General features: G+C 39.2%; 1 protein-coding gene across 1 annotated transcript in view; it reads left to right on the top strand.

The window, feature by feature from the left end:
* The first annotated feature begins 14,369 nt into the window (after positions 1 to 14,369).
* Positions 14,370 to 26,171, top strand: part of vipr1b (vasoactive intestinal peptide receptor 1b) — a 31,264-nt gene continuing 19,462 nt past the window's right edge. Inside the window, exons 1-3 of the mRNA XM_020602303.1 lie at positions 14,370 to 14,621; positions 21,133 to 21,223; positions 23,692 to 23,802. Coding sequence (XP_020457959.1) covers positions 14,568 to 14,621; positions 21,133 to 21,223; positions 23,692 to 23,802 — 256 coding nt within the window. The 5' untranslated portion in view covers positions 14,370 to 14,567. The remainder of the gene's footprint in view (positions 14,622 to 21,132; positions 21,224 to 23,691; positions 23,803 to 26,171) is intronic.

A 26,171-nucleotide genomic window follows, 5' to 3' on the forward strand; every position in this document is an offset into this window, starting at 1 on the left:
ATTTTAATGGTAATGTGATCATGTGATGTGGAGGAACAGAACTGTCAGTTGTATGATATGCGGAATATGACATTACTAGGGAGTGAAAATTGCAATATTTATTGCATTGATTTATTAATTACTTTTTACTTCTTTTCAGGAAACCTGGCTCACTTCAAGTCTGAGAGAGGTAAACCTGGTACAACAGAAACTGTCTGAATATGCAACACTTGTCAGCAACCTAGACCTGGAGTTTGAAATGCGCTTTCAGGACTTCAGGAAGAATTCAGGTGACATGGAGCTGTTTTCCCAACCCTTCAGCACAAGTGTGGACTGTGTCCCTGATCACATTCAGATGGAGTTGATTGAGTTTCAGTGCGATTCAGAGCTGAGGAATAAATTCATGTCACTGAAACCGAAGGACTCCTACACACGTCTCACCAGAACGGTACCCAAACATTAGGAAGCATGCACAGGTGATGTTATCTCTGTTTGGCAGCACCTACATTTGTGAACAGACTTTCAGTGTAATGAACCTTAACAAAACCAGGCTCAGAAGCACTCTGACTGATCTACACCTGCAGGACGTTCTCACCCTCTCAGTTTACACAGCTTCAGCCTGACATTGAGAGGCTGGTCAAAGCCAAAGACCAGCTTCATGTGTCTCACTAAGTGTCAAACTGCTGCTGTTTGCTGTTAATATGGACATGCATATGGACATAATTCGTGGCTAAATAAAGATTCATTTGCTTTGTATTTTGTATTTCTTGTACAAAGAGTGAAATGTTAAATACCTTTATAATAAACACATTTCAAGGAAACCGCCCCCCACCCGCCGCCACCGCCACCACCCACCCGGCCCTCAGCCCAGTAACGCATTTTCATTTTGGCCCTCCGAGGGGAAAAGTTTGGGCACCCCTGGTCTATATGTTGGTGTTTTTCATCTTCTAATGTCACAGAATACTGTGAAAATTATTTCAGTTAAGAAACTGTGCCACTGAATGTTACATGTAACACTTAAAAGGTCAGTGATGTTGACAAAGTATGTCCCTGATGGCACCATTAAGTGAGGACGAGACTGGTTTGGAAAAAAACAACAACCTGTGTAATAGCAGCTTGTTCGTTTTATTTTAAGACAAAGGCTGAGCTCCAGCACAGCAAACATCCTCTGGTGGGCACAAAGTCCTACTTCTTGTTCTGTCATAAAACATTTACTTACCTACTTCATAAAGGCTAAACTTTATGTAAGCAAATATATTTTCTCCCCCACTATACTACTAAATAGTTTATGATACACTGATGCCAACATGTTCACTGAGATCTGCTCTCTGATTTCTGAACAACTCGCCCCTAAACAGTGATTTAGTTGTTACTGATGTAATGCATAGGTTCTTTTCTGGGCGAAATAAGGACAGTCTGTTCTGCAGCCTTTAAAGTGTTTGTCACTGATGAAAACACCCTCATAGAGCCACTCAAATTAATTCAGTATCCATGACCTGAATACCAAACAAAGGAACAAGAGTCTTCTCCACAGTAGAGCTCTGGACAGCCAGCCACTTTGATAATATATCATTTTTGAATGTCTACTTTAGGCTGTGTCGATGCTCCAACAGTCTTGACTTGCCTCAGGGCAGGGTCTCCTTTAAAGAATGGATGCTGCTTCGACCACCAGAGTATATACTGCAGCAACCTACTAGGGCTTTAATTATAGATGGCCTCTGATCAAATGTGCTGCTTTTAGCAACATACGTACAGTGAAATGACAGACACACCAGTTTAATGGACATAGACAGGTTAACAGCTTTTTTTTTTAAAGAAATTGTTTTAGTTCATGGTATTTGTTGACAAAAATATGGAGGAAAGCTAGTTTCCTTAATTTAATTTATAATATTAATAAAGCTGGAATGTTAGGGTTTACTTGGAGATACATTTCTCACCTTCTTATACTCTAAGGGGAGACAAAAGGAAACACAAAGAATTAATGTATAAAATAAGTACATTTACAGCGGCTACAGTCATGCTAGCTTGCTAGGATGGATGTTGCTGTTGACTCGGGTTTGACTTGGTGTTTAGTCAGTTTGAACTCAATATGTGATAAATATGTTAAGGAAAAACTAGGTCCAGGATTACATAATGGTGTCTATTCATTCCTCTGAAAATTGCTGTTAGTCTTATTCTTCATATATAATGGTGAAGACCTAAGTACAGCTAACACAAGACCTCTGAGGTTTCCAGTGGTGCTTTGAGCTAAAAGCTAACTTCATCGTGCTATCTGTTGCAGGTGTGTTTTTTTTTTTTTAAGTTCAGAACATAGACTGCACAGTACATAAAGATGGACAAAGTTCTTATCTGTACTAAATCTCATAGTAGTCCATCCAATAAAAACATTTCAGTCTGAACACTGTGCTGCAAGTTTGACTAAAATAATGACATAATCAGCAAGAAAGTTAAAGAAATTTTCTGTGTGTTTGTCTTGGCTGCTTTGCCTTGAGGTAAAGTACAAATGTGAAATCCCTGGATATGTTGGTTTAAGTGTAGAGGTGGGCACTGAATAATGTATACCTGAGGGTCTGCCTCACATGGAGCCTCAGACCTCGCCAACAAAATGCACTTTCTTGCTCACATTGTTTTCCCTTAATGCTTCTGACATTTCTGAAACAGTAATGAGTCCTCTAGCTACTAGTGAGTCCACATTTACATTGTGCTTGAAATAAGAATTATTTCTGCTGCAGTCCTGTAATTAAATCAAGTTGAGTATACTAAAGTTCAGCTGGAAGTGCAAAGCTAATCAAGCCTGCTTGTGCAAAATACTACAATTTGAGTGACGTGCAGCAAAGCAGCTTTTACTGTTAGAAAATGACAGAGACTTTGTTCTACCCTTCCTGGGAACTGTAGGGTGGATATTTCTAATATATCTTTTCAAGGTGGTAAAGCATAATGTAAGCCACTTCATTGTAATCCTAATTGAAAACCGCAAGAAACTGCATCAGTGAGAAACCTGGCTGTTAATGAGCACATTTAATTATCAGAATATGAGATTTGCATTCCATGAATGAATTTATCCATACAAAGGATATACAGGTTTTCTGTGAATAATCTGAGTCTCAGTTCGTAGAACTTACTTCATGCATTGAGTATGATTTCCTTCCTTTGCTAAACTTGGCTCTGAGCATTATGTATGGGCCTGCACTTGAGCTAATTGGCACAAGAATTCATAGTATTCATTACAATGGAGGTGCTGTGTACTCTGTTGTGTTCTGTTCTATGAATCATCCTCTTAACAATCCACAGAATCTTCCAGGTTTAGGCAAATAAGAAGAAAACAATGTTTTATTCAGTATTTTCACATAGAGAAGCAACTGAATTAGAGGATTTAAATGCATTTAATAATTTATGAACGAGTATTTGTTCAACTTTTACACCAAAAAACATATTCTGAGTTAAACAACAAACGGAAAGAGCTGCATTTGTGCTAAATTCAACCATCCCATCTCCCCCAACTCCCTGGTGTGTTGTTTTAACATCCTGGTTACACCCTTGTTTACAGTTCATAGAAGATATTGACACATTTGGCACAGAGACAGCAGGACTTTGAATAAACCTCTTTTTTCTTTCATTTCTGATGATGATTTTGTTTGTTAAATATCCACAAGAGCTTCTCGGAAGACTTCATTGAAGTTCAATGTTTAAGTCATAAAGACAATAAATGATATACAGCCACAGTGCACTGTAGACAAAAAGTTTCTGTTTCTGCAGTTTGATAAACTCGCCCTGTGCTGTTACAGCTTGAACCATCAGTTTGGTACTACTGAACCAGGACTTGTTTCAAGCATTTGCGCAGCAGATCATCTTGGTTATGTGTTGCATCTGTTGAGATAGCGTCCAGGATGATGTTTGGTAATGTGGACCACTGAAGTAAAACATAAACTTAAATGAGAAGTGTAGAGACCCTCTTCCAAAGTCTAGCCGTTAGTACTGGTAACATTTATAGTCATATTATTCATTCTTCTTATTATTCATAGTTTCATAGTTTCTGTGTAATAAAATGATCAGAATGACTTATGCATCGTAAACCTGGAGCATCAGTGTAAGGAGTACGTGCTAGTTTCTGGGAGAAAATGGGTTAGAACATGTTCCACTAATGGATTATTTATTACACAAGATCATTTTATCAGTGGTGTCGTTGGATCAGGATCTGAGTAATTTGAGTCTGGACTCAGATGTTTTGGTCCGAAGAAAGAAGCATTTTATAGTAAAGCCAGACTTTATAACAGAGCAGAACCTCACCCACAAGAATCACTGAATCAATACTGTATATCCAAAACTAGTGTGTTACAAATGTGATTCACTGATTCTATGTATTGTCAAGGTTAAATTTGAGAAATCACATCTTGAATGTTTATGATGTTTAAAGAATCAGGTTATTAGTAAACAGTGATGTTTTGACAATTTAAAATAAATAAATGTAATATGTAATTAATATTTAACTTGGTGTGTATTTTTCCTTTCTTCAAACAGCCTCATTGTTTTTATTTGAAGGAGGTTGGGAGTTTAGTCAAAATAGGGCCAGAACACAAATACCTGAGTGATTATTCTTATTACCGATTATTAATATTTAATACGCTTTTTCTTTTAGCATCTATTGCTAAATAAAGTACCTAAACTGTAGTTAGTTTCCTTGTTTTCATTATAATCTGTATAATTTTTTTTTAAAGTGTCTCCTCAGTGATTGTATGTGTGTGACTAAGTCAGGTCCATAGATAAAGGATCTTTTCATTTGGTTTAGAATCAGAATTAACATTTCCTTAACAGCAAAATTATACTTGTAGCTTAAATATTTATAACAACTGTTACGATTAAGAGGAAGCTGTTGTTAATTAAAGTGGTTTTTACCCCTATCTTGAGGCCAGGCCACTAAAGGTGCTAGTGGGAAGGCTTACAGCTGGATGAATTCCTCCACCTCAGCCTAACATTTTGATTAGAAACCCGTGTTATCTGATCCTAGGCAGGCTAGTCTTACCACTTTAATGTGAGGGCCGAGCTGGACTCTTGTACTGGTGCCAGGGTAATAGGGAGCATTAAACAGTGCATGAAACTGAGTTACAGAAATGACTTATGTTTCTTTCTGTGGCAGCAGTTACACAAATATTTATGGTTAAATGTATTTTTGGCAAGTGCAGGCTGTGTCATCTGTGATCTAAACACACTGTTGCACCATGACAAGTCGAGCCAGTGAAACCATTTTTCTCCCTTTGCAAATATTGTGTTGCCACACACACACATAGATTAATGGATATGCAGGAGGTGATAGTTCAGATGATGTCCTGCGGGCAGCTGAGCCAGGGTCGACTGGAGAAAAGGGGATTTGTGTATGTGTCTGGGACAAAGTGAGAGAAATGTATATTCGGCTTTTTGACATAAGAGAGTTTGTGTTTTCCTGGCTTTAAACCCTGTATGTCAAATATAATTTGTGCTAGTGGAGTTAACTGAGTAGTGGTATTGGTGTTCTGTTGTGCCACCTTAGTAGCAGAGTATATGGATTTGCTAACCCCACCCCACCTCTAACCGTAACCCTAAGCACCTTGTGAGTCTGCAAACCTCTAGGTAGCACAACTCGACAGAACACCAGCTAGCATCACATCTGTTCTGGGCTGACCTCCCTGGTCTCGCCCCTTCAGTTTCAGAGCTGGTTCTGGAGTTAATCCTTCCATTCAATATCCTTCAGCTTTGGAGTTGGTTCCTGCTTCAGCCTCTCAGTTGATGCCTCACCAGCTCCACAGCCCATCTCTGAGTGGGTTCTCTAGATGCCCCTGCTCCCCAGCAGTCAGCTCAGTCAGTGCCACAGTGTGTCACCTGTTGGGTGTTCTCTTGTTAACAGTAAGAGAATAATGAACTGTTATTTTTTTTTCAAATCAATTCTTTAATCAAATATTTACATTTGGTGTGTGACTTTTGTAATTCTTTCGTCACAGCACTTCACCACCAACCTGCGCTTCTGGACAAGATGTTCACAGTAAACGGAAGGCAGGATGGTAAGGCTTATTTCTGGGTTCAATCAAAGTTGGGCAGCCAGCGCCCTGTGGAGCGATGCTGTGTCAGGAGGCTCATCAGAGGCTGTTAACAGGACAGCCCACCCTCTTTGTCACACTAACAAAGCCAATTAGTGAAAAGCTCTGTGAATCTTCCTTCTTTCACCTTGTAAATGTGACATTTGGAGCCAGACATAATGGTTTTGAAAATCAGCCAGCAGCTTCTGAAATCCGTCTGTGCCTTAACAAAGTAAATTAATCTACAGCAGATTCTGGCTTAGCCCTCTCAGGTATCTCTCTCTGCATACTGATTCAGGAGCATAAGACAACAAACAATAAATTTGATAGACTTGTGTTGGTAGAGAGCAACAAAACACTCTCTCCACTGCTCTTAATGGTTGATGAAGGGGTGTCTGAGCAAAACAAGATCAGTTTAAAGGGGAAAAAAATTCCTCTGGCATCGCACCTTGTATTTTTGCTCATCAGTTTGTTTGTGGATTTAGTTTCTCTTGTTCTGCCTTGTCTTCATCTTCTAGTTATTTCCTCTACTTGAAAAGTAGATTTTTGACAACATTTAATGAAGGATACCAACCTGTTGCCTTCAGCTGTGTGTTACAGATATCAAGGTCTCAATAGGCATAAGGGCAAAAACAGTGCGTTCTTCTACTTCCACTTAACAAATTTTAACATTAAATTGGTATTTGTACATTGTTTCTGGCTTCAGATACTTGTGTTATTTTTTTCTTCCACCTGTGTGGTTAACAGTTTTACAATAAAAAATGAGGGAAGAGAGCATAAAAGGGCACTACCTGTCAAAATGAAGTGTGAAGTGATGATTTCTGACACATAAACCCCAGTGGTGATCGCTGTAGCATCCCACATGCAGCATGAATACAGGCCTTCACTCGATCCATTCAGCAGTGGTCAGTTGGTGAATCAAGTCCACCAAGTAGTGAAATTAATTCTGTTAGGCATTGTACGTCCAATAACGCAGTGGTGATTTTACCAAATGTAAAATAGGTGACAAAATGAGTATTTTGATTTTCCACCCAAATGGTTAAGGTTTGGTGAAACCCATGTTAAGTGACCTTTGGTCGCCTGGGGCAGTCTAACAAGCGAACACTGCTAAACACCAAAAGCTGAACTTTCATATATTATGGCTTTATAAAGTTACATACGTAGATGTTAGCACAAACTCTTATTTTCACATCCAGCAGACATGGAGCATGTTTCTGCCCACCCAGTGGATTTAATACTCCACCAGCTCCTGGGAGAAATATCTGACTGGATTGACTAGCTATTCATTAACAGTGTCTGTTTGTGTTTGCCACGCTGAACAGGTACTGTTTTTTTAAGGGAACTGCAGAGTCTGGTGATATTTCTTTGTGGAATGAGTGATGCTGTTCCCATTATATGTAACCAATTCAACCATTACTGGCACAGAAAAAATGCTTGGTGCAGATTTTAAGGTTAAGCAAATGTAACTAGCAATGAAGGAAAATATTGTGGTCATAGCTAAAGGAAACCAGCGTTTAGTGTTGTTGAAGATGAGATATGAACCACAGTCTCTACTGTCAAAGTCAGACACTTTGTACTCTTTGTGCACTATTACAGTGTCACACTACTTCTCCCTTTGCATCAGTCATTATTCAAACAGTGACAGTGTCATCAATATGTAATCAGTGAACACACAACCAAGGCCTTGTTTTTATAATGAAGACACTTTCAATCTAAAGAAGCCCCCTCGCCTATACACTTCCTATCAGGGGGGATTTCCAGCCAGAGCCAAGTTTTTTCAACCCTGTAAACTGAATGCAGTCTCCATTTGTGGATAAGGGGAAATGTTGTTTATGCATTTAATTTGAGAGTCTGTTAAGCACCTCCATGTCCTGCGGTAAACTGAATCTTGGTGGACATTGTCCGTTACAAATCTGAATTGGGGGAGGGGACAGTCTTCACAGTGCTAAGCTTATATGAACATAAAATTTATGTGAGCTCTGACTGTGCAAGTTAATGTTGGGTCCCTCTGTGTGACAGCTGGCAAGTTTTTTTTATTTGTTATCATAAATGTACATGGATATTCTGTAGGTGGCTGTAAGAAGGCCAAGCAAGGTCTCTGGTGTTTTTATTCAGACAATGCTCCTGCTGTGTAGATGGTACGCTTTTCAAAGAATCAACCTGACAAATGGCCACCTCTGAATTTCAGCATCAGTTTTCACTGTCGGCACTGTGATAGACAGCACTAAAGCTGTAGGCAAATGCAGGCAAAGGCCACTTTCAGTGCAGAGAATATAAATGTCTCTCTGTAAATCTATTCACTGAGCTTTTGGCTCACACCAGCCATCTGTGGCTGGGGCTCAACATGCCTGCAGTCAAAATTGTGAATGTTTTTTGTTTGTTTGTTTGTTTGTTTGTTTCCCCACACAGACAGCCTGCCTGTCATGCTTTTTGTTAGAGACTGGACATCAGTCCATGAAAGCACAGAGTTCATGCTGATGATTTCCTTGTGGAGGCTGTGCATGACTGACGACTGTACTGAGGGAAGACCACGTTAGATCATTTGAGAATTTATCTCTTTTCAACATGCCTGTGAGGGAAACGATATGGCCACAGCCCAAGGTTATTAAGAGCAGGATTATGTTAATAGATGTTGATTTGGATGGATACTGATTTGTTTTGGGAATAAACAACATTTTTAGGATATTCACTGGTATTTACCTGAAAAAGACAGAACAAAAATACACAGAATAAAATTACAATGGACCTATATGGGATTCACGGGATGGCATAGGTGCACAATCACACCTGCCAAAAATACCTCAATATGTCAAACTCTACAAACAAAACAAAATCTTTAGATGATCTTCAACCTATAAACACTGAAATGGTCTCAAAACTCTAGTACCTGTGCCTCAAATCTAAGCTGCCAGACCATCTTCAGGTATTGCCCATGTCAGACTGGGCCAAAACCAGGTTTTTAAAGTCTCCAAACAGTTTTACTTTCTGTTTTATGAATTCCTTCAAGTCATTCTTTCCTCCTACATTCTTTGCTGGCTGCTGCCCCTGAACATCTCTGGTGACTCTCCCCGCTTTTAAATAAACAAAACAAATCAAACAAACAAACAGCGGACTCACAGTAAACAGGTGTCAGATTTATGGAGTGAATATCTGTGATCAAATTTGGCAGTGGGTTTTTTAACATGGCAAATTTTTGACATAGAATTTGTTAACATAGAAACACATACTGTCATTTTTCTAACAATGATAACAGTAAATTAATATAAGGCTATATAATTCTGGTACATTTTAGTCTTTGATCAGGAATTTGGAGATTTAAAGGCTGCTCACACAGACAACCGATCACTCATCAGTGGTGTTACTATTTTAACTGTTATTGCTCTGACAACTGGAGGCTGTTGAAGAAAGAGTTTTAACAAAATTACTCTTATTCAGCATCACTGAAGGTTAGAATTGGACCGGTTTCATTTTGATTCCCGAGGCAGATCTTCGGGTATCCTTGTTCAAAGTACAAATCATCTTGCTGGCTCTAAGACAGGCTGAAATGTACCTAAATGATAGATTATTAGGTTATTGTGGGGATTGTTAAAGGGGAATAGAAGGAATGAAACTAAAACCCTCTGGCTTGTTTTAGCCATGTACATAATGATAATGCCTGGAGCACATGTTCTGGCTTTTGCTATTGTCACCATGATGTTATAATGACAATTCAGCATTTCCAACTTTTACACTATGATGCATTTTGTGCATTATCAGTTTGCTATTAAACAGACTGCTATGCCAGTAGATCTGTGAGCCTGCTTGGGCTCCATGCCTTCTGGATACCTTCCTGTGGAGGTGTTCTGGACATGACCAAACACTGGAAAATGTGTACCACTGTGAAGCTGGTCATGGTGTGATCCAATGTTTTGACAGACTTTAAAATAGTTTGTGTTTCAGTGGCCTGGACTGGATTCAGTTCAACACAGCAGTTAACTCTGAACTAATTTTCATTCTAGCCAGAGTTTTGTGGTCAACACTGCAGTGTGTCCAAACATACAAGCCTCTTTTCCGTTATTTAGTTTACTCTCATGGGAATTTGTGAAACCATTAAAATAAATAGCTGGCTGATGTCAAACAGAAGAAGATAGCACGTAACTGATCTGCAATGAGTGTATAAAAGTCAGGCTCACAATATCCCCCTCCAACAAAACCCATCAGCGTCTTCAGGTACTCTATGTGGGTTAGTGTCAGAGAGCCAGTGCAGAGAAAAGCTGAGTCGCTCCTCACTCACATCTCCCAGAGGGGAAATTAGCTTAGCAGAACGCTCTCTCACACTGACACCTCACCTTTTGCCCTACTGTAATCACTGTTTTTGGAGTGTGAAATGGTTATGGCCTTCAAATGTACAGTAAGTGAAGAACCTGAGGTTTCACACATCTGGATAAAATTAATGTGAGGCAAAAGAACCTTGAAATGACAGTTACATGGCACTTGATATTTCAAAATAATGTTACTTTTGCTCATAAATGGTTGCAGCTAAGTATTTGTGTTTGATTTATTAAATATGAATGGAAAATAAACATGTTATACTTCATAAATATGCTCTTTTTTTTACTATAACCAGTGGTGTATTAAACCAGCTGTATGCAGCTGTACACTGGACCAGTGGTCGTGGTTCTAAACATGATGGTACGCTTCATCACAGCATACCATCATGTTTTCTTCTAGCAACTTGCTCATGTCCACTGCAAAAAATCAGAGCAGCCAAGCTAAAGTGCAAACTACCCTTTAGGACACGGAGACCCTTTAAGCAAAGAGAACTTATGCAAAGGCGCCAGACTGTGCTGAGGTCTGGCACTCATTATATAAACATATGCCTCCTTTACTGACATGCAGAAAAACTCTTGTAGTAAAATAATTCCAAACATTCAGCTGCTGCACTCACCACAGAGCCAGCTGTCTTTAAACATGTGTATGGAAATGTATTGCTTTTATAAATCAAGCAAAAGCTGAGATGCAGTAAATTCCATAGTACAGCACTGGGAAATGCTTGTATGCCACAAGTTTGTCTTCCAGAAATTTGAGCAAATTGGTTACTTGGTGCATCACCAGGCTGGTCTTTTGGCCATGGCAGCATGGCCACTGGAGTAAAATGATCATTATTGCCTCCTCTGCTAACTGCTCCATAAATTACTTTAATTACATATCCAGACAGGAAGAAACCCATCGGTTTGACCTCTGATTGCAGCAGATCAGTTAAAACTTTATTGATACAACAATTTGCCAAAAAACTGTGTAAAGCATTTTTTGGATTGAAGAAAAACCAGTCCTACATGATCATTGCTCCTTTCTTTTTCTTGCCTTCAATAGGTTTTAAGTTCCTAGAGAGAAAAGCCTAAAAAGCAGTCAAATGAAATAGAGCAGCTTAATTTTGCTGTAGCTTGGAATGAACTGATTCAAGTCTTGACTCAAGTTATGCTCTGCTATTGCTTCACTTGATCTGAATCCATAATGGCACACTCGTTATTTCCCTTTATTTGCAAATAACAAAGATACATTTTTAATGTGAAATATCTGTGGCAAAAAAGTATAGAAGCTCACTTCCGAATTTCCTGTTGGTCTATTCTCTCTGACCAGGCTCAGCTGGCTAACATCCTGCCCGCATGCATTTGAATCTCAGGCTGAAAAATGACACACACTAATGCTATCACCTTCACCTTGGGTTAAGGCTTCTCTTTTTAAAATGGATGCAGGAAAGCGATGTTGCTAGGTGCCTGCTGGAAACACATTGTATGGCCACAATACCTGGTTACAGTGATGACGGTCGTATTGCAACTCTAGTTTCATTCTGTTAATTGTTATGTGCCATTGTTTAAAACATAAACAAATGAAATGTGGATCCATTTTGAAAGCAAAGCCATAAACACATTTATTCATGCCTTATATTAAATTTGGTTTGTAATATGATGCTGATCCACCTACAAATCACCTTTATACCTTAACATGGCTGACTCAGACAGTAACCGGCAAAGATAAATTAAGAAATGAAAATAAGAGCAACTGTGTAATGTTTACTGAACAGTGGCTACTGTCTTTTACATTATGTGGTTGTTTACCACCTGCTAATGCACTCTAACAGCAACATTTCTTACATTTCCACATTGAGCAAGTTGTACATTGTTCAGCACTTGTTGCATACAGCATGCTTTGACCACAACAATCTTGATATAGTGTATCCTATAGACTACAAACCTACATAGGAATAAAAGACCTTACTATAAAATGAAAAGCATCAGGATAGCATTCATGCTCTATTTAATCCACACATGGCAAAACAACCAATGATGTTCTTTGCATTGGTACATGTTTGTGTTGTTATTCTGGTTTGTGCAAAGCATATTTTCCATCAATATTAATAAGTGGGCTCGAGCAGAGAAATGCCTCACAGGGTGAACTCGGCCTGTCACAGGGACTGAGGATGAAGCTGTGCTGTGAGGTCTGGTCAGCTGTGAGTGCAGTTTGATCAGTTGTGACACAGACAGCAGACAGCCAGTGAAAGATGGAGGAAATGAACATGTTGTAGCCAGTAACTCAGGATGGACGATGAGTGTATCTGTGTAACTGCAGCAGTGTGGTGCAGGGGACTGAGGTGTAATAGAGGGGTTTCAAAGGTCTATAGATCATTCTGTAACTCTCCCTTTGACCCACATCCAACTTGTCACTATCTTTCTCTGCTTTTCGTTGAGTCAAAGTCTCAGATATAAACTGATCTGATTTCTCTAATGGTCTTTCTATTTTTATGGTGTCTGATATGGATTTCCATGACACCTGATTTTTTATGTTACCTTTCTCAGTTTTATGCATTGGCCATTACAAGAGAATGCACAGTGCAATTTGGGTAATGCACTATCTGTTTATCATGGAAAGCAAGCAGCTGTTTAGTGGATTCACAAATCATGCTGCTACTTTCACATTAGGGTAAAGAGCTGCTGGCCACCTGCAGGAGGCATCTCTCCTTTGTTGTGTTTCTGAGTATCATTCTGGTCCATACGTTCAACTTTATATCTCCAGACTCTATTCAAGACACCATCAGACCTTTGTGTTCTCTTTTGATTACTACTTTATTAAACCAAATGGCTCTGGGGCTTTTACAACATCATAGATGATCAATGTTACCCAGATAAGAGTAGCCTGCCTTCAAGACTGGAGTCATAAAGTTTTGCAGGAGTATGTTTTGGCCACTAGTAGCAGTACTAAGCTGTGGTTTTATAGGTCCCCATTTTGTTTGTATTGTGCATTCACATGTAGGCACATGGGGACAGGTACGTACAAGCATGTGGGCAATACAATGCAAATCTGTGCTGTTGGTTTTGTTCTGTTCTGCTGGTTGATAGTGGTCCATTCAAATAAGACACCCCGATGGGGGGATTTTGAGAAAATGGGATTCTGCACACAGACAAGTAAAAGGCCCCCCATGCCTTCTGTATAAGAACATCAGTGTTTGGCGTGTGTTTATGGTAGTCTAGGATCTCTTTGTGATTGTTTTGTGTCTGTGTTTGGTAGATTTGCATCTTGTTTTAATAGTTCTGTGTCTCTTTATAGTCCCCTTATGTCCGTATATAGTGATTTTTGTTTTAACTGAGTGCTATGACAAGAGTATTGACAGTCACTTTACAGCCCAGGTCCCCCTCTTGGGCCCCTGGGTCTGTGCCTTGGTAGACCTATTTGCCAATCCATTCACGGACAGCCCCACCAAGGCAGTTCCAGGGAAATGCCTGAATCCCACCTTTTGTAGAAATTTTGCAAATAGGTTATTTGATTATTATTTAGAAAAAATCTTGTTGAATTTGACAATTCATTCCTTGATCTTGAGTGTGTAAAATCATGACTGAATGAAATAACCAGACTGTAGGCTAACATAAAATCACATTGCTGTCTTGGTACCTGGACCTTTTGGATAATATTTATTAATTAAATTCAGTCATTGATATTCCTTTGTGTAACTCAAAAGGAAAGGTATTTTATTATACCAGTGTCCAACATATAAAGTTGGTAGTGGCATAGTTTAGAGTAATATCTAGTTCACCTGGCCACCGTTTTTCTCCAATTATCAATCATAGTTTATTAGTTGATGACGATCATCATCATATCAGCCACCTCATGTGCCGCCTGCGCCCATTTGCAATGGAGCGCACCTTATCACTGCACAACAATTAATTAGTGGCCCTCTTCTTTACACCAGCGTCCCCTAACCACGTGTCCATCTCCAGCAGCCGTACAGCCTTGTTAACAGTTTCCTGGGACAGGCGGTCTGGAGTTGTGAATGGGCGAGGAGGGGCGGGTACAGTCACACAGATGCAGCTCTGCTGCCGGAGGAGCGCAAAGGAAAACGCGCAGTCCGTTGGAGCGGGAGCAGCGCTTTACCCTCATGAACTCACAACGTACAAAAAATATACCTATATAATTTTGCTGTCTTCACACACACCTGAACAATTCCACGAAGAAGTTTTGCCAGTGTCGAGGAGTCTAGAATAAGAAAACTCCAAAACTAAAGACAGAATGGATGTTTCACTGCTCTTCTTTCTGCTTCTTTTGTATGGATGTCAGCCAAAAGTAAGTCTCGTTTACTCTAAAAATGTTCTTTTTACCCGTTTAAACAGAAAAAAAATACGTCTTTATGTTTTATACTTAATCGTCCTAGTCAACGAAAAACTGCAAGAAAGGAAGGTTTAATAGCATTAAAGGGCCACTTCCATCACCGCGGGCGCAACAGGAACGACGCCTTACTAGAAGAAATTATGACTGTTTTAAATTTGGCAATCTTCTGATGCTGAAAATCTATCTATCTATCTATCTATCTATCTATCTATCTATCTATCTATCTATCTATCTATCTATCTATCTATCTATCTATCTATCTATCTATCCATCCATCTATCTATCTATCTATGCAGTTATTGATATAGTATAAAGTCAAGTGCATCTTTTATTTAGTTTAAAGGTGTCCTCACTCTCAGCTACATCTCATCCTAGACATCTGACTTTTTAGGAATTCAGCAACATATTTTATCCTTTTGCCTGCGGAAGAACACCAGTCTGTGCCAAGCCACCATTAAATGACAAATGTCCAGTGAATACTAGTATGATTTTTCTGATTTCATTTTCATATATACCCTTAATTGGTATCTTGTAAATATAGTTAAATACATATAACATCTGCTAAAATATTTTAAAGCAGGCTCACTGGTGATCGACATTCTCCCACAGGTAGATATTTAGTAAATACTTGACATTCTATAGGGACTGATAATTGGACAAAAACATTTGAGCATTGCCACATATGTTATCTTTCAGTACCTTAGGTTTCCTGCAAGGATTTTGGTGCTGTGAAGCTTCCACTGGGGGTGCTGGTGGCTTTCCACACCTATCAATTCAACTACACATAATTAGCTAAGATATTGCTTATAAATGAAATTAACAACAAACCGTAGGCTATGTCAAAGCCCAGGCAGAGTGAAAACATTTTTCAGAAATGTTTGATCTCTATTAAGAAATGGTAAACCTGTTCTGCTGCTCTTCCCTTTACCGAACACAGCTCCAGTGCATCTTATCCCCGTCGGGTATCAGTCTAGGCCTAATTTCAGTCATCAGGAGTGTTTTTCAGGATTTTTTGTTACAATTTCAGAGATGTGTGAGTGAAAATCAAAAAGAAGTGTGATGCTAAGAAGCTGAAGGTTTCAAATCGTGATAATGGTTGTGTCCTTGGGTGCATTTTAGTGATTTGACACTCAGCATGGCTTCCTTTAATGCCTGCCAGTGACACCCTTTACAGGCAGATGTGAACATCCAGGTGACTGTGTGAAAACGTCTTCTTCCTTACCTTTCAATACTCTCAGATGTGGTTCTCACCCTAAGACTTTATAAGATCATCTTGATACAGCATTGTTGATATATTGTAGTGGCTTTTAGGCTTTCCACGGTCCTAGGTGGATATTTTGCAATAACACACCCTGACTTGAGAAAAGGTGGTGTTGAGGGTAACGTGGAAAATCTCTTAGGTGGTTAAAAAGTGAATATCAGTGGCTGGATGTCACCTTTATTGGTTTACTTAACACAATGCACACAGGCAGCAAGTGCTCCAACCTAAAGCACCATATCGGTTGTTAGCCCGTATCCTCTGATAAGACCAAAAAGAGCGTCACCTGAAATTCTGCATCAGGCCTGCGTTATCATGATTATAATAATAAACACATGGTTAAGATTATGGAGTGAATACCGACCAAAACCACTTGGTAGAATTTATGGAAAAATTGTGGTTCAAGTTAAAGATGTGTACTACCTTAAGGTTACAGGACCTGCAGTGTGGGTCAGATATGTTGACCATTCTTTACATCACCTCTGTTTTCTCCAAATCGGTCATTTATTAAGATAATGTTTTGTCAGCTGGTTTGGGTGGCTACACCAGGCACTTACTAAGTTTAAATTTTTAATATCAACTATAATTTCAGAGCAATTTATATTTGCTGTTGCACAGACTGCCGGCGGTTATTCAGCACAATCCTAAAATGTTTTCCTGTGCTCACATTTGTTTGACTGAAAAATTGTTTAATCTTTACCCAATGTCCAAAGCACACGTTGTGGTTAATCAACCCCAAGCGTGACAACACGAGGAGATGGCTGAAGAGGTACAGTATACGCATGTTGCTCTCCATTGAAGTGTAGGATCAGGATAAACACATGTGGCTACACGCAAAGTTTCCTTTCATTTTCCTGTCAGCTCTTCTCATTTGTTATTTGATTGTTATCTTGTCCTCAAACAAGACAAGCCCAGCAGCCATTTTAAATGACTACAATCACTAAAAATGTGAGGCAGCAGCCTGGCAGCCCTCGTGATGTGCACTGTGTTAACAAACTATCAGAGCTAGAAGGTATTTATGTGAGGTTTTTCCCATGGAGACACTTTGTGTATGTGTGTAGGCCTGAGGCTTTGCAGTGGTCTACTTATTATCTGAATAGACATTTTGATTCATTGCCCAACACAGCAATTTCCATGGATGGGCTGTCCAGATTCTAGATACTATAGATATGTTAGCATCTCTAACTGGCAGGCACTTGATATTTGTCTCCAGCATTTAGAGCTCAAAAATACATCACTGTCAGGACCCATTCCCTCCTCTATTGTATGGTCATAGATTAGGAAATGTACCCCAAATTCGGCATGTCCTATATATCACAGGTCTCCTACCTTGTGTGTTCTGGCTGTAATCACAACACGGTGAACACAATACATGTATAACACAATATGTGAACTAATAAACTACCTCCATCCAATGATGATACCTTGATCCCAGCAGCCTGCAGTAAGAGTCCATGCACAGATCCCACTGTCATGTCTGTTTTCTCTTTTTAATGAAAGACCTAATAAGTTGGGATGCATCTGGCAGCAAATGTGATATTAATGCTGATCTTACGTCAAAAATAAATCCAGTCATGCTAGTTAGTGTTGTGTTTGTAGCATTCACCCTCCTAACACTGGGATATTGAATTTTGGGTCCAAACAATACAGACAGTAAAATGTAATTTCCACACCAAACTGCTTCTACAACATAGGAACCAATGCCAGTGCCTAGCAGAAGCCAGGTCAGATACCATCGCCAGGTTTTCTTTGGAAACCCCGTTGTTTAATTTCTTTCCATCCTGTTTTTGTTGGCCCGAGGTTTATTCCTTCTTGCTCAGCTGTCTGACACTTTATCTTTTGCTGATCTTACTCTTGTCTTCTTAGTCATAACGCTCTGGGGTGTGTGGGTTATGGAAATAATTTCCCACCAAAACGTTTGAGGGCACTAAGCTTGCAAACCAAAATCTGAGACTGCACTGGCACATATTTGTAAGCGCAAAATCAGATTTGTAATTTCAGCAATGCATGCGCCTATTTCGGATTCTTCGCACTCAAATTTCTTCACTGGGATTTTGAAAATTTTGGAAGCACAGAAAACACGTTTTAAGCACTGTTCAGTTCGCAAGTCACAATTTGAGAGCACACAAGTTCAAAATATGCTTTGTGCATTTTCAAACCTTTTAGGCACTGACAGACTTTCACACAAACCTAGTGGAGAAATCAGAGAGCACAGACTCAGAAACATGCCTGGGATTATGCTCTCAAATCTGTGTGCACTGTCAAATACTGAGTTGCAAACTGAGTAGTCCTCAAAATGTGGTTTGTGCACCCTCAAAAGTTTTGGCTGAGACTTACTTTCATAGTGGCTCTTCTATTTACTGTAATGTGTTTGTTGTGGTCACCTTTCTTTTTGTTTTTATGTTTTATGGTGGTTGGCACGAAGTGACTAATTTCAGCCACTCACTGCTAAAGAACTGTCATTGGTGTCTTTGCTTTTACGTGTCTTCTAAAGTTTCTTTCCATTCTATGTTAGAATACAGGTGATCATTTCCACATCCAATAGACACATAGAAACATCCGCATTTATTTGGAGTCATATTTCTGGCTACCCGATGAATTTTAATCTAATATCCACTCTCCTTTTAGCTCTGGTTTTTGTCACCAACCTTTGACTCTTGGCTGCTAAATGCTTCACTATGTTCACTAGCTAGTTGTTAATGTTGTCTGTCATTCTGTGCTGAGTAGGAACCATAGCCTATAACTGGTTTATTAGAGTGTTCTGGTTGGAAACAGTTCCTGCTGTGGTGAAAGAAACCAGGTTAATGAGAGCACTAGGCCAAAATAGTAAAGCTGTGGGGTGAAAACAATCAACTGACAGAAAAATGAGCACACTGGGGTTGTCATCAGTGGCCTTTCCCACTCTCACGTTTCCACACACACAGCCTACCTGAACCTTGGATATAAAATATTACCTTTCCCTCTGAGGGGCCTTTGGACTCAAATCCTTTCTGAAGTTCTCCACTGTTACAATCAGTGTCATGGTAATGAAAGATAAAGTTACCACAGGGTTTGACCAACATGAGCTTTCCTCCTCTGTCCATGTTGCTCTGAACAGATTATGTTGGCAGACTAATCTCCTGCCTCCCATGTGCTGCTGCTATTACTTAACAATAGGTTGGATTTTTGGCTGTAATCAGCTGCAGGTGAAGACTTCTATCAGCAAAGTTCTGTAGATCATGACAGTGTCAGGGTGACCTCATATATGGGGGGAGAGTGTGAGTGAGGAGATGACTTAAGCTCAGAAGGGAAGTTAATAACATGGAGTCGTTTGTACTGCACAGTATGTACTTCATTTTTGTGTCATATTTTCCACTGATGTTTACCAGGAGTCTGTGGTAGAAGATGATGCATATTGTTACCCTTGTTGCCTCTGATGCTGTGTTACTATAATGCTTACAGGTCATTTGGCTGCAATTAATAAATGTAGTAGCTACAGTCACACAGTACACACATTTTAAACTAAGATTTGAGGTGAGAAATATGAAAACAGCCTTCTATCACACTCTGCACTTACAGTACATGGACTTCAAACATCCAAATGAAGTAACGGGCCAAAACAGTGAGCGCTACGAACTGTATGACGCTTAAAGAGCCAGAGTAAAAAGGTGACCAACAGGGGCTAAATTGCTATTCTATTAATTTTGGGTAAACTAAAAATTTTTTCAATACATAAAATGTGAGAGACTGAACAACCACATCAAGCCACTCAGCTCCCTTCACTCCAGCAGAAAACCTATGCCTTCAGGAAGAACCAAAAAGTCACAAGCATCTTTTACTGGAAACATTTAACAAATAATGTAACAACGCAAGAAAAAAACCCTCTTGACTTTCTTACTGCCTCACACTTCTTTATTATTAGCATTTATATTGCAAGCCATGGTCAGTGTCGCTGGTTGTTACCATGGAAACACAGATTTTAGTTATTAGTTATAGCCTTGGGGTAGGGTGGCAAACTTTTTATGATTATAATAAGTGAGCCTTTATTGTTGTAAAACCACCTCACTTACATTGTACTGGTCTACAAGTAAAATTTCAACTGGTCTAACACTGCAGACCAGTCTAAAATGTCTTTCTGAAACATCTTATCAGTCTCTTGTGACTGTGTAGCAATGTTGGAAGTGACTCTGTGATGTAGTGTTACATAATTTGCTCCTCGCAGATGTGGCTTGTTTTTGTTTGTGTGCTCTCGATCACACAGCACAGCAGGTACATTAGTTATGTGCTTAACTTCTTGTTTAAATGATGAACACAAACTACTTCTGAGTTTATTTTGCCGCATTACATTGAGTCATTACTCCTTTATGCATACTGAATGCTTATGTGCCTGCTGCTTTGGGAGGTGTCTATTTTCATTAATGGCTTTTGGGGTGTATGGCAGCGTACTGCAGATTGCTGATTACAGCAACATCATGTCTTTTAGGAGCATCTGTGGCTGATTGATGGGGAGGTTTTTTTGTTTTTGACACCCCCAGGCTGATTGGGACTCATAAAAAAATACAGAATATAAAAACATCTATAAGGACCAATTAGAAAACATGAGATGTACAATTATATTGTGTGCTTTGTGCTGCAGTACTCCTCTCGCCGTGACCTTTACTGCTTTGAGTCTCGCAGTAAATAAATGAACTAATATTGTAGCTGTGGTAGCATGGTGGAAGCTCTTAGGAGTTCATGAATACACTCTGCCTCACACCAACTTCATCTCCGCCTCTCTCTTCATCTCCCCTAACCTTCTCAAGCTCCTCACTGCTCATCTTACACATTTTCATTGACCCACTGGCTCGCTGCCAGCAGCTGTCAGCCCACATTTTTCAGCCTTTTTTTGACACAGATGAAAAATTGCAGTAGATTACTCAGTGGCTCCCTTCTGCACTTCCTAATCCATTTGCATGATAGCATCTGTTTGGGAGATCTATTTGGATTTCAGGTGTAGAGAACATTTCTGTATATTTACTGTATTATTAACCAGGGGTTCATTCTATAGCAAAACACAGTGTGAAAGGCTACAGTTACAGGAATGTGTGTAACTAAAATATTTATTAGCACATATTACCCGGGATAGAAATTCTCTACTTGCCTCATTCACTAAGTATGAGTTCTTTTAGCATATAATTGCAGTGATGGAAATATATTCATTTCTAAATGTGCTTTCTGCTTCTCCTACAGATGCTGCTGGTGCAGATGTGTGATGTGGCCACTGAGATTTTGCTGGAAAAGGAGCGTTGTGAGAATAGCATCTCTGGGAACGTCACTTCAGGTCATTTTTGGAAACATATTTCCTTCTCTCTGACTGTTTAGGGTCTGCAGGAGGCTATTTAGAGGAACGGTAAACAGCATGCGTATAGTGAGATAAGGTAATACAATGTGGGAATTTTGAGATAATGGCAGGCAGAAATGTAGACCATAGATCTTTTTAGATACATGGCTGACTTACATGATTTTAACCAGCTTTTACAGACTCTCCTCAGGTCAAGGTGAAGGAATAAAATTGTGTTCAGAGCCTTGAAGGAGCTATTATTCCATACATTTGAAAATCAACCAAAGTAACATTTTGGGTCTGACTTGTTCAAAATCTTTACAAAGATGTCATAAAATGAACAGGCTATTGCCGTTAAATGTCCAAACCAGGGGAGACTGTGTCACATCAGTTTTAACTTCCCAACAACAGCATAACAGGAGTTTTTCTGACGGGCCGATAAATTTACACTAATTCGATAATAATAACTTTGGAGCCTCAACAGGTGTTTTCAGCTCTTGTGCCAGGTTTGACCTCCTCAAAGATTATGCAAAAGGAAATGGAGTTAAAGTGCTTTAAATCCTTTAATGCCCAATTTCCTCTTTTTGAACCAAAACATATAAAACTTCTCAGAGCCACAATTCAGTCAAATGTGATCATAGGAATGATGCAGATATTTTTCAGTGTAACTATATATAATTGTTTTCAGTTTTGAATAGCAAATGAACATCTATAAATATGCTTGAAGTGGTAGGGAAAATATGTTCTTTATAACATCAGAACTCACCTGAAATTTATCCCTGGATACTGGATCACAAGATGGTGCCCAATTCAGTCGTACAAAAGGTGCTCAGTGGTGTTCTGTGCATTTTTGGGTCCATAGAGTAAATGTCCTTCTTCAGTCGAGCCTAGACCCCAGCTGGCTGAGCCGGATGACAAAAACAATCTCCATGCCCTTATGCACAAAATAAGAATAACATTTGTACTACTACTACTACTATACTGTACTGCTACTATTTATACTCTGGCCCACTGTGGTATCTGGTTTGCTCTCCTTCCTGTAAGCCATCTACCTGTGTCAGCACTATCTCCATTTGCTCTCATTATAAAGTAGGTACACAAAGTATTCTTCATAGTACATTAAGTAAATATAGATGAATTACTTTCATTGAAACAGTTTTGCTCCTTATCTCTGCAGTGACCCTCATTTCTCTACTTCCCTATCAACTTCCTCAACAGGAAGGTAGTGGAAGCTGCTCAGAGAGGTCACCTCCCTAATAAATGAATTAGCAGTGTGTGCATTTATGAGGAACCATATGTTAACAGTCTGTGTAAATATAAAGGTTGTCCAGCAATTTACTGGCCTCCATGAAACAGAACAAGCATAAAAACCGCTAGGTCTTGACATGTTGTTTATTTGGACATGCAGCACTAGTGCAGCTTTATACACACGTAATTATAAAGTGTGTTAACAAACAAAGATGCCCTGAAGAAACTGCCTGTCCTCTGTCAGGAGAACTGTGCTCTGAGCATCAAATGGTGTATTGTGTTTGAATTTGTCCTGAAGATTTACAGTACTTAGTCATACTGTAGGTCTGTGCAAAGTGCTGCTGATGTGGGGTTGTACATTTAATCACACACACAAAAAAAACACCCCAGGAAAATAAACCCCCCCTTGACAAATTATGTACAGGTTTCACTTTTTGGCTGAATGCTAGTGGAACCCAAAGGGAGAAAGATTATGAATGAGCAAATAAAAGTGTAATCAAAATATGATTAAAGAGTAGCTGCACAAAAACATTTTCTGACAATTACAACAACAAAGTACTGAAAAGTATGGTCTTCTTAATAGAATAAGGACAAAGACTGTATGTTCATCCTCTTGTCTTTTGCTATAGTGTGGAGCAGTGTTGAGGGAAATGACAAACTACCTGATTAGTATTTATTGGTACATAAATAGATGTACTTTATTTGTCTCGATGTTTTGAACATACATGTAACAAGACAAACCCATAAACAATTTTAATACATTTGTCATTTCATTCATAGTAAAGTTCAGCAGTTTGTAGCCAAAGAAACACAGGAGTCCATGTAATAGTTGTAAATATATTTAAAGCAGATTGAATCATCTGAGATACAGGTCAGTGTTCCTAATGTTTATCTTTCATGTGTTAAATGTTTGCAGCATCAAAACACCATAATTCATCATGACAAATGATGAAGAATGATGATTAATTGAATCAGTATTTTGCACCAAATGTTTAAAGAAAATCAATGTGTCTACCTTTACTGAAATAAATAATATATTTCATAAAGCAGAAAACAGGGAGTCTTACACCTCTTTGTCAGTGCACACCACACACACTGATTACATCAAGGGTGTCATGTTAAACATGTGATTTAAATGTTGTCATTGTGATGTGTGTGTCTGTGTGTGTGTGTCACAATATGAGTGATGTCATATTAATGGTACTGACTTCCTCTGACAGGTTGCCAAGGCATGTGGGACATCATTGCCTGTTGGCCTTCAGCCAGAGTCGGAGAAGTGGTTACAATAACTTGCCCCGCTTACTTCAGCTACTTCAGTGACCATCACAAAGGTAAAACCATTTTACCTCAGTTAATGTAAATACAAAGTGCAGTGATATTTCTCCCCGGGAGGAGGCCCCGGGGAAGACCCAGGACACGCTGGAGGGACTATGTCTCTCGGCTGGCCTGGGAACGCCTCGTCTCTGTGATGTGCTTCATTTTCTATCACTATCTATGTGGCATTAATGAAATTATTTTCGTGGCCAACAACCCTCCAGCTGCCAAAACAGGGCTTTCTTATTGTCACTGTACTATTCACTCAAAGCTGCTGGCAGGCACTGTTAAATATTCTTTCATATTTTTCATTGAAAATGCATTTGCGTGCAGTGGAGCCTTTGGGTGGATACATCAGATGAAGTGTGTTGCTTCCACGCAAATGGCCACTTTAGGTATGTTCACATTACAGCGGAAAAACGGCTTTTTGCACGCTTTGCTACTGTTGCGTATGTGGTGCGCTGTGCAGGTTCTGCATGGATGTCAACTCCCCTGCCTCTATCTTTACCAGTACTTTAAACAGAATTGCCTTACAGACAGTACTCTGGAAAAACTTTATCCATAGTACTGTTGACCCTGTGAATTAATGTGGTGCAATAAAAAAACATTTTCGATAAATATTGGAGGTAGCCCCGGTGCCTCCAACCCAGGATCAGGATCTTATCCAGGTTACTGTAAACAGTATAGTGACTCACCAAGCCAAATGAAAGACCAGACTGTGCATGTAAACTCAGATTACAGTCAGGGTCTGAGAAAACAAGCAGGAATCCAGCTCATCCTCTAACCTTTATTTTGGAACAAGCACAGAAACACAGGGGAGGTAGAGAGAGATGGTTTACCCACATAACATCAGAAAGACATTTTATATTGAGCACTCAAACTGAAAGTTTCTGTCTTTTTGTAGTCAGTTTTTGTCTCTTTGTGAGAATTTCTTATCTCTTTGTGGTTGTTCTGTGTCTCATTGTGGCCATTCTGTATCTTCTTGTGGTATTTTTGTGTCAACTGACAAAAAAGAAGCAAATCATGACTCATAATTAGCACAAGGCGTCACTGTTTATTATGATTATAAAGCACCAACAAAAACACTCAGAAAAAAACTGATCTGATGATTATCCTTGTCAGTTAAATCAACTTATCTTAAATTTTTTGAAATTGTTTAACATAACTCATAACTTTTAACTGATTCTTCAATTTGAGTTTAGTTAACCAACATTTTAAGGTTGCAAAGATGTCAAGGCGCAATGCTGTATGTAGCTGAAACTGATAAACGTGCAGGTGTTGCAGATGAAATCAAACATAGTTACACTTGAACTTGACTCAGCTGTGTTGACTCGGTTGTGTTAAATCAGCCTTTTTTGACAGACTGGCAGGAGGCTAGGAGCGCAAACTGAGGCAAATGTCATTTTATAATGAAAATCACCAGCTCTTCTTCAGGTTCACACACACTGAAAATACAATACATTCATGACCTTTTCTTGATACAGAGTTGCAGCTCTTGTTCCTCACCCCACATCTGGTCTCTTAGACTGAAAAAATTATTGACCTTTTAAGTGTATCTCCTCCATGACATTCAGGATCATAATTCAGGTACAACCACCTGCCACTGATTCATTCTTAAATGCTTCTTTAAACTTTAAATTATTTTTGATAATTTTAGTTTTTCTGTATTATAGTAACAGCGAACACAGTGACTTTCAGGCAAGGGCTTACAGCTTCATTTAGTGCATACTGTCCTCGCTAGAAAATCTAATTCTGACTCTTAAAGCAACCGGCAAAGTGTTTGACTCTGACACCACCATTCATACCTTATCTCAAACCAACTGTCAACACTGGTTATCTTTAACCTTGTAGCCTTTTACTTGCTATCACCCAGGTAGGTTTAGTTTCCTAAACGTCACTAATCCTTAATCATGAAGACATCACTGTGGCAGATTATTTTAGAAGCCAGTGATAGTCTGTTTTGCTGTTTAGTTTGGGGGATTTGTCAAGCCTATTCTCCTTTGTTGCTGCCTGATTTCTGTGAAAGCATTACTGTATTTAATGTGGACACGGTAACAGACATTCATAATAAGAATCATTTGTGAGAAAATCTATTAGGAAAACTATACAATATATTAAAGATTAAATGTGACAGTAATATTTGTGTATTCCAACATCAAGCTTAATAAACAACAATAAATATCAGAGTAGAATATATTTATCAGAGTAGGAAACCAAATCTGAAAACATACTGTCATCTCTCATGCTATACTCAGTGTGAACGTCTCATCAATCAAACCCATTTCCTGGATCATGGGGGATTCTGGAGCAATCTGGACACAGCTGGGTATGTTTCAGTCAATACTGGAAGATGACCAGGAAAAAAAACAGTTTATGGTGTTTATCG

The sequence above is a fragment of the Monopterus albus genome, unplaced genomic scaffold (assembly GCF_001952655.1).
Source record: "Monopterus albus unplaced genomic scaffold, M_albus_1.0 scaffold55.1, whole genome shotgun sequence".
NCBI lineage: Eukaryota > Metazoa > Chordata > Actinopteri > Synbranchiformes > Synbranchidae > Monopterus > Monopterus albus.